This window comes from Rhinocladiella mackenziei (genome assembly GCF_000835555.1).
Source record: "Rhinocladiella mackenziei CBS 650.93 unplaced genomic scaffold supercont1.6, whole genome shotgun sequence".
In the NCBI taxonomy this organism is placed as follows: Eukaryota; Fungi; Ascomycota; class Eurotiomycetes; order Chaetothyriales; family Herpotrichiellaceae; genus Rhinocladiella; species Rhinocladiella mackenziei.
In genome coordinates, this window is record NW_013550599.1 from 90,520 (window position 1) to 108,531 (window position 18,012).

At 50.2% G+C, this 18,012-nt stretch overlaps 5 protein-coding genes across 5 annotated transcripts; 1 reads left to right on the forward strand and 4 right to left on the reverse strand.

Moving 5' to 3' along the window:
• Window positions 1-535: 535 nt before the first annotated feature.
• Window positions 536-2,112, reverse strand: Z518_07842 (uncharacterized protein; the record flags this gene model as incomplete). The annotated part of the gene is made up of 2 exons (XM_013413585.1): window positions 536-1,766; window positions 1,928-2,112. 2 exons carry the CDS (start codon window positions 2,110-2,112, stop codon window positions 536-538), a joined length of 1,416 nt encoding a protein of 471 aa, XP_013269039.1.
• Window positions 2,113-2,947: 835 nt separating this feature from the next.
• Window positions 2,948-4,222, forward strand: Z518_07843 (uncharacterized protein; the record flags this gene model as incomplete). Its single annotated transcript, XM_013413586.1, has 1 exon — window positions 2,948-4,222. One exon carries the CDS (start codon window positions 2,948-2,950, stop codon window positions 4,220-4,222), a length of 1,275 nt encoding a protein of 424 aa, XP_013269040.1.
• Window positions 4,223-4,484: 262 nt separating this feature from the next.
• On the reverse strand, window positions 4,485-5,592 carry Z518_07844 (uncharacterized protein; the record flags this gene model as incomplete). The annotated part of the gene is made up of 3 exons (XM_013413587.1): window positions 4,485-5,087; window positions 5,153-5,431; window positions 5,491-5,592. The coding sequence occupies 3 exons, from the start codon at window positions 5,590-5,592 to the stop codon at window positions 4,485-4,487; spliced, it is 984 nt and encodes a 327-aa protein (XP_013269041.1).
• A 4,172-nt stretch (window positions 5,593-9,764) lies between these two features.
• Window positions 9,765-12,160, reverse strand: Z518_07845 (transketolase; the record flags this gene model as incomplete). The annotated part of the gene is made up of 4 exons (XM_013413588.1): window positions 9,765-10,533; window positions 10,591-11,560; window positions 11,643-11,905; window positions 11,958-12,160. 4 exons carry the CDS (start codon window positions 12,158-12,160, stop codon window positions 9,765-9,767), a joined length of 2,205 nt encoding a protein of 734 aa, XP_013269042.1.
• Window positions 12,161-15,808: 3,648 nt separating this feature from the next.
• Z518_07846 (uncharacterized protein) lies at window positions 15,809-17,042 on the reverse strand (the record flags this gene model as incomplete). Its single annotated transcript, XM_013413589.1, has 3 exons — window positions 15,809-16,378; window positions 16,502-16,591; window positions 16,641-17,042. 3 exons carry the CDS (start codon window positions 17,040-17,042, stop codon window positions 15,809-15,811), a joined length of 1,062 nt encoding a protein of 353 aa, XP_013269043.1.
• Window positions 17,043-18,012: the final 970 nt, after the last annotated feature.

Here is an 18,012-nt window from a genome sequence, read left to right on the forward strand (position 1 = left end):
GCCATCATGGGAACTCCGTCATTAATAGCGCAAACGAAGCAGCGATGACAGCAAAGCTGTATTGGCTACAGAAAGACCACGCGTTATGCCCACCGATTCATATAGGTTCCAGTGCTGTTCACCATCCACGCATCGGCGAAGGGTCCGAGCGTATAACCCCAGGTGACTAAAGTTGATCATGTGTCCACGAAGAGCAAGAGATACAATCCCGGCAGTGATGAGCTTTCTTTCCGTTAGTTCCACTACAAGGACGTGACAGTTTCCCAGTAGAATGTTGACAAAGAAGCCGCCACCGTTGAATCTGGAGACCCAGACAAGGCAAGGCTTGGGAGGTGTGTCAGAGCCAAGTTACTGCCGCCCGGAAAAATATACAATGGACAGGTTTACCAGTCAGCCAGCAAAGCAAGGGTCTGAAGTCCGCCTCTGACTACATATAAGAGGCTTGCCGTCCCCCGAAGGGATCTGAAAAAGGGGAAGAAAAGCGTCGAGTGCTGATTTGCAAGTGTCGCACACTATCTCAGGAAATCCTGCTGCGTCACGAAACATCCGTGGTATGATGAGTAGTTTCGAGGTTGTTGATTTCGTCTTGCAATGGGATTCCGGTCGATTGAGATGCTCTCCGCAGGATATTGACCACCACAGCCAACTGCGAAGCATGGCTCAATCTCTTAGCGGCGTAGAGGACGGCCGCCACGACAAAGGGGTCTAGAATCTCAGCCTCCATAAAAGCTGCAACTATCCCAACCACTCGCTGTGCGTGCCAAACCGCCGAGTTGGATGACCCTATCTCAGCGACGGGTCTGGTGAGGCGAGGTTTATTATGTAGCAAGTAGAGAGCCGTGAGGTGATGGACCAAAGTGGCCACCAGAGCACAAGTATTGCTAAAGATGACAATAGGAAAGGGAGCCCCTGGTCCTTTGGCTGGAGATGTTTCGAAATTTTCCATTTCAAGAATTTGTTGCATCTCTTCGTTTCGCGCAGCATACCAGAGTTGATTATCACTCCAACACGATTGCCATGCAGCAGTAAACGGCAGCCGCCGGGTGTTGCGAGCTTTATTCAATTCGTTACTTGAAACCGTCAGAGCACGCGCAAGATTGGAAAAGCTTTGCCGAAGCTGTTGCTTGTGGGTCAGGAGTTGACCTGGTAAAACCGGAGTGGCTCCCTGAAAAATAAAGGAGAGATCAACTGGTTCGGACAGAGGTGATCCTGCCAGGTGAGCCGCGAGAGTTAAGCGGGCCATGACATGCCAGTGGCCTTCGAGAAGACGACTGTATGTGAGGCTGGGGTTTCGCTGCAAAGTTGCGAGTCTAACCTGCCAGTATCGTGGAGGCGTTAGGATGATATCTCGTACAGCGAGGAGGATTGTGGCAGTCGATCTATCCTCTTCATCAGCAAGAAGCATTGTCTGCTTGGCATGTGATGCATAGTCATTGATTGTCGTTCCATTTCCCGCACGATATGACAGACTGGACAGCGCTAGGATACTTTGATACAGCGTCGGGACATGCTCGGCTCTGTGAAGTGCTCGAACACTAAAATACGAGTCACCGACTCCAAGGTCTAGTCGAGGCGCAATCTGATACCGGTAGTAAGTCAAGAGATCGATTTCTTCCTGCTCGAGTGGTCGGTGAGAAAGCTCATCGATGACAGGATCAGTTGGGCCGATCGTTCTTTGCCGTCTCGGGTTTGGTGTATGGGCCAGAATGTTTCGAAAAGATGGAGGAGACAATGTCGTTGATGCCGATCCAGTCGTATCGAAAGAGCTGATAAACTGAGATGAGGATGATGGAGAGAAAGGGGGGATTTGCATCCGATGTAAGGACGTCGCTGGCAGGTGGTCCGTCGTCGGGATTGCGGTCGCGCTCGGGGAAGAACGCACTTCACCCTGGAGGGGTGAGAATTGGGCTTGACGATCTTCGCTTACATATTGCCTCGGCTGATCAGACCGGGAGAGAAGCGTTCTGGTCCGGGGAGGCTCAGATGTTGCCGACTGGGGACCATGGATTGTCCGGACAAATTGGACAGTGGAATAATCGGCCGGCTCTGCTGGTTGCCTCGATCGACTTGACCGAGCTGACTTTGATCCCACAAATGTGATATTGAGTCCATATCGACATGACAGGTTCTTGCGTTTGCAGTTCTCGCACACCGGTTTTCCTTCGTCGCCTTTCGGAAGCTATCAGCTTGTTCACCGTAACAAAGACTCGCACAACAACGCACATTTTCGCCGCCTTCCTCGGCAAGTTAGGCAACCCGTCCGTACACGCCGTCGAGTCGAGATGGGCTCTGGGGTATCTGGCATCAGCAATAGTCGTTCATGAGGGTGTATGCGGGTCGTGTGGCATGGTGTTGCGAAAGGAGAAAGCGGTGCCTCCTTTGAATCGAAAAGAGATTTAAGTTCGGTCACGGAGTGGGCGAATTTGGTTTTGCGCGGGACCATTCAATTGACTTTGACCTAGGCAAATGGGAAAAGGGGAATTATCCTCGACGCGGAAATTCCAAGCGCAAGAGTCGCCTGCATTAGTGGAAGTAACCCTGGTTCCAATCCCAGTTCTCTCCACGACCTTTTCTCCCTCCGTCTGGGAGAGAAAAAGGGAAAAAAGATTGAAAGCCCCAAGAGGTACCAGCGGAACCATGCTTTGGAGCCTCGGGAGGAACTGACACATGGCTTCCATTATTACAATAAACAACCCGATCGTTACTAATCGAAGACGCATGTTTTCCCTTATCTTTTTGGCCCCGCTCAATCTATTCTCTCCTTTCCATGAACTCGTGATTTTGTCATCCCATTTTTCTTCCACGCGCTGATCACTTCTTACATCTCAAACCCGATATTTGACCATAATTCTTTCAGAGCAGATTGTCTGACAACCTAACATAAAGATAGTGCGCTGGCTTCGAGTCACCCGTGTAACAGTGTACCACACACAGTATACACACAAACATGGCGCCTACGGTGACCTCAACGAACATACAAGTCAACGGCGATACGCCGATACCCAAACAAGGCCCTGTCATTGTTACCCGGCTGGAAGCTGAAAACAATCATCCCGATTATGCTACCGCAGAGCTATTGGAATCTAAATTGAATTATTACTCAAACCCCTCGCTTTTCGTCACCCCAGATCACGTTGTTGAGATGCGTGAGACGGCGATACCAAGGCTGACAGTGAGTCAAGTACTGATTCATGTCCGCACCACTGGCATTTGCGGGTCCGATCTTCATCTGTGGCATCGAGGGGCGATCGGCCCCTTGACGGTTGAGCACTCTCACGTGCTAGGCCACGAGTCCTCTGGTGTTGTGCTGGCCACCGGGTCAGCCGTCACACATTTGAAGCCGGGAGATAGAGTGGCCATCGAGCCCCAAGTCCCTTGTCATACCTGCTTCCTGTGTACGTCTGGCAAGTACAATCTGTGCGAGTCCGTGGCGTTTTCAGGGGTATGTCATGCTGGAACGATCCGACGATTCATGACGCACGAAGCACGGTATTGCCACAAGATGCCCGATACTATGACTTTTGCCCAAGGAGCCCTTCTCGAACCTCTCTCCGTGATCCTGCATGCGATCCGGCAGTGCAAGGGGTCGATTTCGTTAGGCAAACCGGTATTAATCTGTGGGGCCGGACCCATCGGCCTGATCGCTTTGGCCGCTGCAAAAGCTTCCGGGGCATGGCCTCTTGTTATCACCGACCTTGAGGAATCACGATTGAAATTTGCCCGAAGTTTCGTGCCAGGAGCTCAGACTTACCTGGTTCCACCGTCCGAGACGCCGTTGGATACGTCGGAAAAGATCAGGCTGCTCTTCGGATGCAAAGGGAATCGCAACGTCGACAAAGGAGTTCCGGATGAGAATGAGTACAACGCACCCACGACCGTGCTCGAATGTACGGGGACTGAGTCCAGTGTTATCACTGCCGCATACAGCTGTCGGAGGTCTGGAGTTGTCATGGTCGTAGGTGTTGGAGGGAGCATCATGAACAATATACCCTTTATGCATCTGAGTCTGGCCGAGATCGAGCTGAAGTTCATCAACCGATATTCGGATACTTGGCCAGCCGGCATCAATGTCTTGGCCAATGGACAGGTATTGAATCTTGATTCTCTCGTCACACATACCTTCCCACTGGAGCGGGCTGTCGAAGCCATGGCATTGAGCGTGGACCGGACGAAAGGTAGCATCAAGGTACAAATAGTTGATGATCGAGAGATCAAGCTCTGACGACGTTTGTTCGCGAACGAAGTTTTGGCCAAACCAGAGCATACTAATTCGCGCTGATAGATAGATAGACTAGACAAGACACTGGCGAGATCAATAACACTTCTCATCATATCCACTGCTTCACTTGAGCGGGCACTTTCAAGGGGCATACAATAAGTTCGGAGTTCTATTTGTTCTATATGACAATCCCTAAACATCCCATGGCTGCGTTAGCTCCAAAAGAATGTAATACGATCATTCCACCTCTAGCATAACAGAAGTTCTACGCAAAAATACGTAGAGGCTTGTGCAGATAGAATCCCGGATCATTGAACCTCAATCCTTTGTCGAGCGCGCTGATGGCCTCGATCTCCTCTTCGGCCAAGTAAAAGCTGCCAGACCCGACCTCCAGATTCTGCCGCAAGCGGTCGACATGATTCGACTTGGGGATGACAGCAATGTTGCGCTGTGTCGCCCATCGAAGCAACACCTGGGCGGGCGTCTTGTTGACTCTGCTGGCGGTCTTCTTGACGATGTCGACGTCAAAGAGCAGCGGGACCTCCTGAGTTCTGGCACGGAACTCGGCTGTCATCTCGAGGAAACTCTGCGGTCCAAAGGACGAGTAGGCCGTGATGACGATGTTCTCCTCTTGAGCGAGCTTGACGAGTTCCGGCTGCACGAGGTAAGGATGGTGCTCGATTTGGAGTGAAGAGATCGGATATCGGGCATATCTCTGGATGTCGTAAAGGGTCTGGGCCTGGGCATTGGAAATGCCGATCGATGTGATGATGCCGGAGTCGACCACTTCCTCCAATGCCTGCCAGGTTTCTTGAAGAGGCACGCGGTCGGTTTCGATCTCTTTGTGCTCGGGGTCCATCCACCATGCCTGGAGTCATATTGATTCGTAAACAATCTAATGGATTTAAATGCCAAGTCCTTGGTAGATCTCACCGGATATCGCAGTTTCTCGGGCTCAATATATTTCAACGCCACGGGGAAATGAATGAGATACAAGTCAATGTACCCCAAACCCCAAGCATCATTCTGTGCTTGGGCCATGGCCAGCGCGTGCTCCCTGCGGTGGTAATTGTTCCACAGCTTGGTCGTGACGAAGATGTCCTCTCGCTTGACAAGGCCCTCAGAGATAGCCTTTCTAATGCCCTCGCCGGCCTCCTTCTCATTTTGATAGTCGTAAGCACCATCGAAGAGACGGTAGCCTTCTTTGATGGCCTGACAAAGATCTCAATTTCACTGATCATTTCGGCTCTGTCGGAGCAATTCCAACTTACATTGTAGACAATATCGGCGGCTTTCTCAGCAGGGACCTTCCACAATCCAAAGCCTACCAGAGGCATCTTTTGTCCGGAGGCCAAGGTCACGGTGTCAGACATGGCGACAACTATCTTACTTCAGTTCGATTCGAAGTTCTGAGAACAAGGTCGACGACACGGACGGTATGGCAATGGCCTTAGATGACAATAAAAGAGCTCCTCACTGTGAGAGTCAGTGGCAACGCGCCATGTTCGTTTGGCATTTCAGGCAAAATATTGGGATTAGACTTGCATAGGTGATGCAAACGCATAACCTAGTGCTAAAATTCCCCCTTGTTGCCATTTAGCGGGGGGTATGGAAAATTCCGTGCCCAGTGGAGGCCCTTCGAAAAAGGAAACCGATCGACGAATATTAAAGGAATCTCTTGCCCCTAAGGCGAGGAGGGATGTTTGAGCCCCGCGCGTGCGCCGGAACGGCCAAATGGGGCGGTAATTGAAGTTGTTGGTGTGGCAAATTTGGAGCAATGGTGCCGCCCTAAAGGGCTCGCCAATGCTGTAATGATCTCTGCACGCGGGGCTACGTGTAGAATTGTAAGCCGGCCTTTTTTGTTCTCGAATACAAATTCTTCAATTAGACCTTGTCAACAAAAAAGTTCCACAACGACGTCGCTGACCGGATTACTAGTTAGGCTCCATCACGATAGCGAAAGTTAAACAAACGTCTGCGAATGCTCCTGACCGTTGATGGGAGAAACATGCCCGGCTGGTGGGAAAGGGAACGGTGGATCTCGATCTCTTACAGTCACACCACTGCAGCATAGATGACCTACGTCATGTGGAAAGGAATGGCAAATGCAGATATTTTGGGATACCACCGCTGCCGGCAAAGCAGCGGATATTCTCATAGATACATTTCTTTCGCTTATACCACCCGAACAAAGTCCATGATGGCAGCTGAAGTTAATCAACGCTAAGCTCAAGCCTAGTCCCCTGTGTTCTTCAAGCGCGGCAGAAATAGTATCAAGTCCTTTTCCTCGTTCTCCGACCAGCTTCTTGGCAGGGACCTGTACGAACAACGCTAGCGTGCCAGAGTCTTTGACTTGCAATATGAAAATGTAGCGCCATGCAGCACCATGCCTTTCTCCGAAGCCTTCCCAGTCATGTTAACAGCACTTTTCTCTGGCGGAGGCAATTGAACTTTGACTTATCGTCAACATGACAGCACTCGATTTTAGGCACCAGCCAAAATAACCACGAGAGCATGGTTGGTCTTGCCACTTGTCCTTGATCAGCTCCATTGCATATATGTGCCGCGAAGCTATCTTGATACTGATCTCGCCATCTCCGAACGGTTGCGTGATTGCTGTTGTAAATTTGGCCGTTCTTCCTTTACTCTCTCCCGAGCGCCACCGCAATGCTTCGCTACCCCGTCCGGATTTACGGGCGTACAGCGGGTCTTCCCAATGCACCGGGCAGGATGCTCTGGAGATTCTAAGACATTCTGTATCAGATACAGAAATGTCGGCGTGTTCCCTCCCATGATAAAAGCGGGGGTCGGGTCCGTCCGCCTTACCTAGGGCCCCAATTCGGATATGCTCTTTCAGCCACTCTTTTCTAGTTTGCAAGAGCCAAGAGCCCTCCGACACCAAATTCATTAAGCAGCTCGCCGGAGATGCCCGGCCAAGTTGCGCTCTGATATTCGTTCCAGCCATGCACTGAACAGATATAGAAAATGTCGGAGAAAGTAAATCCGCACTGGGACATTGGTTGTTGGGGGGCACACGTGAGCGTTAAGACTGCCAACCACTTGACCATATCCTCGGATGCATCACCCTTCGCATCTAGGTCGAAGTAACCGCCGGTGTTCGAACTCATTAGAGTAGAGTAAATAACAAACCAGAGACTCTACGTCGCAGAGTTCGTTCGATATGTCTGAAGTGACAAGTACTCGTGGCCTGGACTTGCAGATTCGAAGTCTGCTTTGATCAGCCATCGTGTGGTATGGCCTTTGTCAATGACCTCGTGTGAATCTGTTTTTTCTGTGTACGGCTCAACTCCAGCTCAGCCTCATCTTGAGCCGCACAGGCTGCGCTCGCTGTGCCCAGGCTGATCGCTGTCTGCTCTCCTTCTCATCGCCGAGACTGAGCTCTATTTTTAGTCCCCTACTCTCACTAGACTTGGCAGCTTTACACAGCGTCGACGAAAGCCTGGTTTTGCGCACCCCAAGTTTCAAAAAAACTAGGCTCCTTACAGAGAAGGCATGTATAATATTTTACAGAGCACTCGACGCCTTTATGCAAGGCGTATAGATATCCTTTGTTATTTCCACCTTATTCAACCTGTGAACCAATAGGAATGCGTCGGTTTTTGACAGCGTTGTCCACTGCTGATGTCTAGTTGGCGCCTATTTGTAAACGCTTTTTCCTGCTGTTTCCTTCGTGACAATTGAGGCCCTTTGAACCAAATCCCCGCTCTTGGTGGCACCGACAAAGGTCTAGACTACCGCTTAACCGACAGGAAGATCCTTCGGCATTCGTTATTAGTAACGCTGCAATCATCTTCCATAAGGCTTGCAGATGTATTCCGACGCCCGGCTTGGGTGTGATGACGCGCCTTGTTGAAGTTGAACACACTGAGGCGTCCCTCTCAATGATGCTACTCTTACGCATCCTTGAAAACTAGTCGCAGATCTACTGTATAAGGGATCTCAACACAAGCAGCTACATAGCCGAAAGTAGAAAATTAGAGGACAGCAGGCAGACTTCGAAATCAGGCTGAATCATCAAGGGGGGGAAAGGAGTTTATCCAACGACATTTTGTAGTGGACAATAAGGATTATGTTGGTCTTGGATCCCCAGGTGCTCAGGCAGGTATCATCCTTACTCTTCTTGCAGGATCTGCTTATCCGTGGTATCTGCGTCAACGAGAAAGGAACAAGTTCGTGATTTCTGATCGCGCTTGGGTCCGTGGACTGATATACAGAATCAATGCTTATTATCTGAATTGGGATACAAAGGTAATTGTACAGATAGAGTTGCAATGACGGTACGGTGGTTTCTTTTATCCTACCACTAATTATCCAAAGGGGAGAAAGGGGTGGATTATTCTCACGAATCTCCACTTCCAGTCTTTTATTGTAGAACAAGTTGAGGCGTGTATATTGGTTCGGTTTACCTCTTGCGTCCGTAATTCTCGAAGTTTCGTTGTTCTGGGATGCAAATTTGGCAAATCATTCGGATCGGTTGAAGTTCAACATCTAATCAGGTGAAGAATTTAACAGGATCTTCCACAACATTCGAAGGAGGTGGAATCGCACAAAGATGCTCAAGCAAGCCGAGCGCAGGATAGCACAGCCAAGGTATGGCTGCCCCGTAAGGGGGTTCCTGCGTAGCACGAACACCGCCTGTTGCTCCAGGCACTTTCTGTTGTACTACGGTGTACCCCTACAAATTATCACCCAGGATTATCGAAAAGCTCGCGAGTTACATGTGTCCATTCAACACCCGTTTGGAGGAGTCAATGGACTACTAATAAGAGAGGTTGAGCCGAAGAACATCGACCCGATCAATGACGCCGTCGTGACCAGAGCAACGACCGTGTCGAAGCATGGTTTCTGTTGGTGCAAAGAACGCTGATTAAGGCGCAATATCAACAGACAAGCTGGAACTCACGGCTAGGACGAAAATTTGTGGTGAGACATTCTGGATGCGCCGAGTAAAAGGGACCGAATTTGGTCTCTTCCGGCAAGTCCACCGGGAGGAAAGGATCTCCTGCTCATGCTTGGGACGAAATACATAGGTAAATTGGGCGTTCCTAGCTCCCTCTGTGTAATAGTGTATTGAGTCAGTCGGAGCCCCTGTAACTTTCACAATAAAGAGGCCAACCAACCCTTTTCACCTTGGGCGCATTTTGGCGAATTGTACCTGTGTATATAAAATGAAAAGTAGCTGCTACACCTTTGATGTCATGCTCAAACAGAGAAACCATTTGTTACCAGCTACTTGGAGAATGGTCAAAGAAAGGAGAAGCTCAGTTAGGTAATTCTCCAAAACTGGCCTTGGGACGCACTACCAGCTGAGCGATCGATCTCCAAGCCGGAAAGCATGTATACGCGCTAATGACACACTTTAACGAAACCTGCAAGATACTTTTGCTCCCGAATGATCTTCCGAAGCAAGCAGATGTTCTCGACGAAGCGAAAATTGTCTGGGAAGGGAAATACTATAAAATCAATTCATCAAAAAGGCAGACTACCTTACTCAAATTCAAATGCACCCTACAATCAATCTATTTCACTCCTCCTTTCTCACATAAGTTAATTCGACGAAATCGTGCTTCAGATTCGGGTCCGTCCTCAAATCGTTAAGATAGCCCAAGATCCTACGGACCATGGACGGCTGCTCGAAACCAAAGAACTCATACGCTTTGGGTCCCGGCAAAGATTTCCCGAAACGTTTCGTGCTCATGCACACTGCCGCGTTGGCGTAGCGTTCCCATCCATTGGCCGCGTAGGCCTCAATCACTACCACAGGCGTGTCGCTTTGCCTCCGCAGGACTCGCCGCTTGTAGTCATGTGGTTGGGCGTCGAAGAAGCGCTGGCATGGGAACGAGACGGTGCGGACTTTGAGGCCGTGTTTGCTTCGTAGCTCGGCCGCCACGCTGACTGCAAAATTGAGCTCGGCGCCCGCGCCGATTAAGGTCAGCTCCGCAGTGGTGTCGTCTGCGACCTCCTCAAGCACGTAGGCGCCCTTGAACACTTCTGACCGCCGTGTGAGTCCCGTGAGTTGTGGTAGGGCGTGACGAGATGTCGAGATGATGGAAGGTGTGTGACGGGCTTTGATCGCTTCAGCCCAAGCTCCTGCAGTCTCTTCGCTGTCGCCGGGGCGAATGTACAGCAAGTTGGGCATGGTTCGGAAAAGTGCGGCAAGTTCGATCGGTTGATGTGTTGGGCCATCTTCACCCATGCCGATTGAGTCGTGGGTAGCTGCATGGATCACCTGGAGATGCTGAAGTGCGCCCATCCGAACGGCTGGTGCTGCATACAGGTAGAACATGAAGAAACTAACCCGGGCGTTAGAACGTCTCGTACAGATGACAGCAATCGAGATCTTTTCTTACCTGGAAGTTACTGGGATGAACATGCCTGGATGATAGGCGGCCAATCCGTTCGATATAGCTGCCATGACATGTTCTCTCACACCATAGTGGATGTATCGTCCAGAATAACTTCCCGTGCCCAAATGTGGTGGTTCGAAATCCTCCTTTGTCCTCCATGCCATGTTCACCGAGGGCGACAAATCGGCCGTGCCCACCATGAACTGGTCACACTTCTCCGCAATTGGATTGAACACCAGGCCAGACGAGGCGCGACTCGCGGTCTCCTTCGAAGGAAACTCTTTGGGTATCAACGATTCCCAATCTGCCGGTAGGTCTCCTTTCAGGCGAGCAGTGTATGCTCCTGCAAGTTGAGGGTGGGCGGCGTGGTATTTGGCGAACAGCTTGTTCCACTCTGAAACAAATGCTTCGCCCTTGGATGGGAGCTCTTGGAAGAAGTCTCGTACCGCCTGGGGGATAACAAAGTGTTGCTCTGGATCGAAACCGTAGGCTTTCTTTATGGCAGAAACGTTTTCCGCGCCCAAGGCCGCACCGTGCGCCACAGCATCGCCTGCCACTGCGCTATCAACCCCGATGACAGTTCGAACGTTCACAAAAGTGGGAAGAGAAGAGCTTCTCGAGGCTTCAAGAGCTTTGGCAATTCCTTCAACATCAAAACAGCCATCCTTAATGTCGATCACATTCCAACCGCAGGCCCTCATCTTTGCATTGACATCTTCGGTGTTGGCCAAGCTTACGAGGCCGTCGCAGGTAATTTGGTTGTTATCGTATATCACGGTCAAGTTGTTCAAACGCATATGTCCAGCGAAAGAAATGGCTTCTAGACCTACTCCTTCTTGAAGACAGGCGTCTCCGACCATGCACCAGATGTGGTCAGAGACGATATCAAAGCCAGGTTTATTAAATTTCGACGCAAGATGCTTGGACGCCATAGCGAGCCCAACGGCGTTGGAAATTCCTTGGCCCAAGGGTCCTGAGCTTGGTTAATTTGGTTCGAATGCAGAAGGGAGAAAAATAAAAAGCAACAGAACAAACAAAATAAACGGTAATCCCACCTGTGGTGACTTCAATCCCCTCATGTTCAATTTCCGGGTGTCCAGGACACAGTGTATCAACGCGAGACGAATGGTATGTTTTGAGTTGGTCGAAAGTCATCGCTTTATATCCGGTAAGATGCAGAAAAATATATTGGAAAAGGCAGGCATGTCCATTAGATAGGATGAACCTGTCACGATTGATGAAGTCTGGAGTATGAGGTGCATATCGCATGACATATTTCCATAATGCAACCCCGATGGCTCCCATTCCCATGGCACCACTTTGAACATCCTGTCAACGAACCGCGTTGGAATTCATATTGAGGTACTTACCCAGGGTGGCCACCTTTGAACTGTTGGCATAGGTCTGCAACTAAGATTCTGAACGTCCTGAGCACGAGATTTTGCTCCCCTGGCAATTTTTTCGACAGGATATTTTGTGTCTTTCCCTGTTTTGGGGTGCCATTGATCAGTTTGCCCTTGCTGTCTTGAGATTCCACTAGGTATTCGTCCACCGGCTCTGCTATTAGAACCATAGTTGGGAGTGTAAATTGGAAAATGTGGAATAGACGAAAACCTTCTCCCCACGCAACAAGAAAGACACGTCTACATTAATATTTTGGAGATGGAGTCAACTGTGTAGATATGCACGCAAGGCTGTCCCAAAACCTTCTGGAAGACTTAAATCAAACCTAGGCACATGTTGCTATCGACGATGGCCAGATCAGCGCCAGGAAGTCGATATGCTCCTCGGAATGACCAGGCACGTGCATCTCCAATCTCCAGTTTTAGCTGCATCTAGAAAATGGAGGCTCGAATCGCCCTAACAGGAATAGTTTTCTTATAAAATTGGGACCCAAGCTGACAGTGGAGAACCAACCCCTTAAGCGACAGGATGAAGGGACCGCCTTCTGGAACGCGCTTTCTGTAGCTGTCTAAACCAACGTGATGGAGAACTCGCCACATAAACATTAGTAGACTAGCATGTGGTTGTCACACCCAAGAAATACTGGTAAACGGCGTGGAATGTGACCAAGGAAGTTCTTTCGGCATTAGTCCAATGTACTGAACAATCGCACTTTTCGCAACGATATGAAAGTGATCTACCGATTCGACGACTCAGGAAGCATAAGTGGTCCTACTGGTCAACATTGTTTTCTTACAGTACTACATGAATCAAGCTCATCTTATCCACCAGAATACAACAATGGTAACGCCTCGGGAGAGCGACCATCCACAGTGACTTGCGTACCACAACGGCCTAACTACACATCAATTGGGCTTACAGTAGTTGTTCGAGAGTTGTTCGCATGATGAAGGTACATGAAAATAGCTCATTTCCCTAGGGCTTTGGGATACCTTTCCATCCCTTTTGCCTTCTCCCGCGAAGTTGGCTCTTTTTGGATGCTCTTTGGAGAAGTCGTTGGACCCTTTTGCACTCGTCTTTCCGCGCCTTTCTGCATTCAATTTTGGTGTTGTGGCGTGTGAGACCCTCTCTGTACCTCGATTTCTGCGTTTTACCAGTGTTTCGAGGCAGTTTTCAGGTATCTTTCCATCATGCGGACAAGCTCGCATAACTGCTGTAGGCTCAATTGGTGTCTAGTTAGATCACTGTAATACGCGAGTCGCTGTGGGTGGTCGCCCTCGCGAGACATTCCCATGACAACCTCTCTGTAGCCGTATTGGACACGTCGAATATCGGCTGTCGCTTGACTTGGTTGGCTCGGCCTATTACTTAGCCCTTTTTATTTATCGGTGAGACATTATGTTCATGGTTTTGGCATAAGCCAAGACCCGAAACGGGTGTATTCTCACGCAAGACAGGGGTATTCGAAATTACAGCAAGTTGCTGGAAGAAGAAGCCGCGCTCCAAGCCCTAGAAAAAAGGGGACTGGCGTCAACGGAGCTTGTTCACCATCTGCTGCCATAAGAATCTATGTCAGTCCATGTCGCGTACAAATGGGTGGCACATGACCTTGGAAAGGCATCCCCTAAGCAAAGTCTTTCAGAATGTTCTGCGTAACAGCCCGAGACCCAGCTTTCCCTAAAAGTTCGAGTACGACAACGCCTTTGACTAAACAATTCGGGAATCTCAGAGGCCGGAGGCTCACGTCCAGGAGCCCTTTATATCGAATGACTGTAGGCGAGTGACGAGGAGAGGACACTATGAAGTCATCAGATTGTGGAGCCTAGGGCGTGATCAAAGACGGCTCATCGACAAAGGAGATGATATTCCCAGTAAGGGGATCGCGAGGGCCCTGAACATACCAACGACGGCTGTCACTTGTGCCGCCGTCTCTTATACACCTGAAATGCTGGTGACCGAATCCCAGCGTCCGTGGTTCTTGAGAAACTGAAGTGTGGCTGTTATCGATTATCGAGAGCAAACCATCTTGTAGGAACCAATATCAACAGCGAGGCAGGAAGTGTCAAGGGCAAATCGTTGGCTAGGGTCAACACGCCACTGAGCGAAAAGCCTGCACAGTGGACACAACTCTGTATCTCAAAAGTTGCAAACTTGCCATGTAGGCTACCGTTGTCCCCATGTTAATCGTCCAAAGGAGCTTCTTTCATCTGGATGGATCAACGGGGCTCCTTTCACCAGCTCTATTGTAAAGGCGACGAACGGTTCAGCACTTGAGTGCCTATCCGGCAGGGAGGATGTCGGTGTCAGGATCGTTGAGAAACACCACACAGTGGGCTCGCTGAATTCCTCCAGGTAGACCACATAAATTTCGTAAGGAAGACAGAACGACTAGAAGGTATTCAAGAGCTCGTTGTTAACTCGTGCCTCTGTTTTCTTTTGTGGTATCCTGTTGTTCTGCTTTCTTGCCTGCCTGCACACTTATGTTTGTTTTGGATCCTGTAATATGATGTGCCTCATTACATGATTTATGGACGTAGCAACCCGCTACAATATATCAACCAATGCCAATGTCAACAGCTACAGCACGAATTTATGGTCGTGCTCAGTGGCCCCGAATCAATTACGTGGGCCCACCTAAGGTCGGAGCGAAGGGTCTGGTTCTATTGCCCATGCAACATACAATATATTCTCGGCTTGCCATAGTCTAGAAATTGTCATTGATTAAAGCATGATCAACCTCTCAAGCTGCATCATTGGTGGTCACGTTGAATAAGCCTCCCAATTTTACGGTTGGTCTTCGAGGAGAGCCATAGGAGTCTGCTGCTTGGCCAAGGCTAGTTGCTTCAGGCCTTGTCGAAAGCCCCATCTGCACAGGTCGGCAAACAGGGAAACAAAACAAAACATGGCAGTCCGAGGAGAAAGGTAGATGGGAAACATTTTTTCATTGCTGCAAACTCAATGCGACACAGACTGTGTTGACGTAGATGTTGCACCCTACTTTTTCCGAACGGACGCTACATCAGTATTCCAGAAATGCATCGACAAGCAGCACGACGCCCGCTCATGCCTGTCCGTGATTAGAGTTCGAATCCAGTTCGCAGATGATTTGAGAGGGGCAGGAATTTCAGATCTTACTCTACAAGTGCACAAAGCTATAGTTAAAGATCGCATACTTCACCTCTTGGTAATACAATATTCAAGGAATTGGGAAGTAGGAAATCATAAAGTAGTATTATTACTTTTTCATTGTTCCTGTTTTGGCCTTCATCCTGTGTAATATGTGTTGCTTTACCCCATGCTAGGCTAGTAGCCGGCTTAGGGCCGGCATCATAATCGGCTCCTAACTGGCTCCTGATAGGATTGGTAACGTTTCTCCTAGGTTTTGGATTATTATTCTATCAGCCACTTTCTCGAACCAAGCTAGAAGCAAAGAAAGCACTTAGACTCATCGGTCTACTTCTCTTTTCATTCCTAGCCAGCTCGGCATCGGCGCCGCCTTTCCATCTCCTCGTAGCATTAGCCGGAAATGGTCGTATTGTTGCTTGTCGACATCACAACGCGCAAATAACGGCGAACCGGGAGTTGGGGGCTTTTATGGTTGGTGACTTGAAGGATGAGGTGGTATTAGTACGATCCCTCCGCGTCCGGCACTGAGACGCGGGCCATGTCGCCTCTGACAAATGGGCGGAATCCCGCGTCGGTGGCTTCGGTCACGCTCAATGTGGACGTCCTACTACCCTGCCCTTCGAGGGCCAGCCCGACTCCCTGGGGCGGCTGTGGGAACGTCGGGATGTTGGACTCGCGGTACTGAAACCACTCAAAGTCGCACAACCTGGGAGCCCGGCGTGACTATCATGCGGATTGGAGCTGGGCCGGCGGTGCCGTTGATGCGAGGGACGGGTGGGTGTACTCCGTCCGCGAAGCTCGGGCTCAGTGTCCACTGCATGCGTGTGGCTATGTCGTTCTGGAAGTGGTCACGCCAGCGAGCGACGGTGGCCTTGTTGCTCGTCTCATTTTTGCCCTCCTGCACGTAGTAGAAAGTATCCTCCGTATCGGCCCAGCGTACGCCGCCGATGTTGATAGGACCATAGCGGCCACCCCAGCTGCCGTAACCGGGATGGTCACGATCGCCCAACCCGTTCTGAATCAGGCACAGGAAGGAGGGCGTGTCACTTTCGGCGCCCACATTTCGACTCGGGTACACGGCGCCCAGCGGGCCTACCTGGATGTTTTGGCCGATCCACGGCTGGCTGACCTTTTGGACCATGTCTGGCAAGCCTGTCCACATTCCTTGCCAGGTTGCCAAGTCGTAGTTGCCGAAGGTGTGAATTGAGGCAATCCAGAAGATATCCGGCCAGCCGTTGCGGATCCATTCACCCGTGTCGTCCTAGTCGGAGATAGAGTATACACGCAGACGAGATCGCAAGGTTGCGAACTCGGGCTCGGAGAGCTGGGTCTGCATGTGTTGTAGCGACTGAGCGAGTGTATTGGAGCCGCCCTAGATTAGGACCCATAGTGGGTCTTCCGATTCCTGAAGGCGCTCGATGAGCAATGAAGCGCCATCACTTAGTGGTTGTTCCAAGGCTGCCTTACCATAGACCTGCCACAACATTAGCCGCATTATACACTCGCCGGGTTTCATGACTTACAGTTGGACCCGACGTAATCAGCGACGTCATGATGTCGGCCGGAGCATATTGGTTCTGCGGGTGCACGTGCTGGTTGAGGTTGTTTACAACCGTCCTGTATGCGTTGACAATGTGCTGAACGGCCTCCGGATGGGTTGAGTTCCTTAACCAGGTTGAGGTCGTCGTGCATAGAGCGCGCGTGTTGAACTGATTCGAGTACAAGAGATAGCGCACGACAGACTCCTGGTCATCGGGCTCGTTGAGAATGTCGGTACACACAAATACTCGTGGTTTCTGGTTGTTTGGAATGTAATAGAGCTGACTCAAGTCATTCTCTCCAGCAGAATTGGACGTGCTTTGAGGTTGCGCTGCAGCCCAAGCGGCCGGCAAGGCCATCAAGCTCAAGACGAAGGATATGCGCATTGTAGCCAAGTAGTTTCCAACGTACACTTCTAAGAGCCGTGAACGAAGGGCAGGATTTACAAACTTCTACTGGGTACAGAAGTGGTAGCTGCTTGATTCAAGTACCTTTGCTCCCTCTCTCAGCCGACCGTTGGATTAGCTTTCAATAGAACGCAGATCCTTAGCAGTTACATTAATGCCGCGGGGAGGAGGTAGGTAAGAACAATTCAATACCGAGAGTGGTTGGTGAGCCGCATATCGTGACGTAGACGGTAACAACGAATGCATACAAGATCGTCATCCTAAGTCTTTGTGTGCTTAACGAGGCCAACATCTCCAGCGGGGATTTCAGAAACCCCCATGGGGGCAGACTGCATATAGTCGGGGCAGAGAGTTGACTAAGCACCAATTGAGCCTAAGTTAGTTGTGCGAGGCTTGTTCGGAGGCGGCTGGCCAGACGTCACCGGCGCAGTGGCTACAGGAGCAACAGCAACAAGAAGGAAGGAGGGGGATTTCAAAAAGGCTCTACTGCACAACACCAGGAAAGTCTACGCAAAGTGCGAATCGATCGACAATGGGGTAAAGAGCTCGCAAATGGCAAGGTACGTAATGCCTCAATTTTGATGTGTTCGTACCTCGATTTGTGTGTGCTTTACTAGGACTTTTAGGTACCTCCCTCCATCCGTAGCGCCACCCCTCACGCTATAGTGGTAAATGGCGGATCCGTTATACTGTGGATCCACATCAGCATACCATCATTCTCAGAGAGGCAGGTGACTGGTCCCACTTCTGCCAAAAGCGGCAGGCGTAGCCGCAACAGCGCGAAAAAATACTCGGAAATTTTATATCGAGCGGTGTCTCAGAATACCCGGTTGGGTCAACCACTGTTGCTCGGTGAAAATTCGAGGAGCTCAAATAGCCTCATTGAGATTAGCCCCCCCTATCGGATCGCCCGCTAGCCAAACACTCCGGGATCACCTCTCCGTAGACA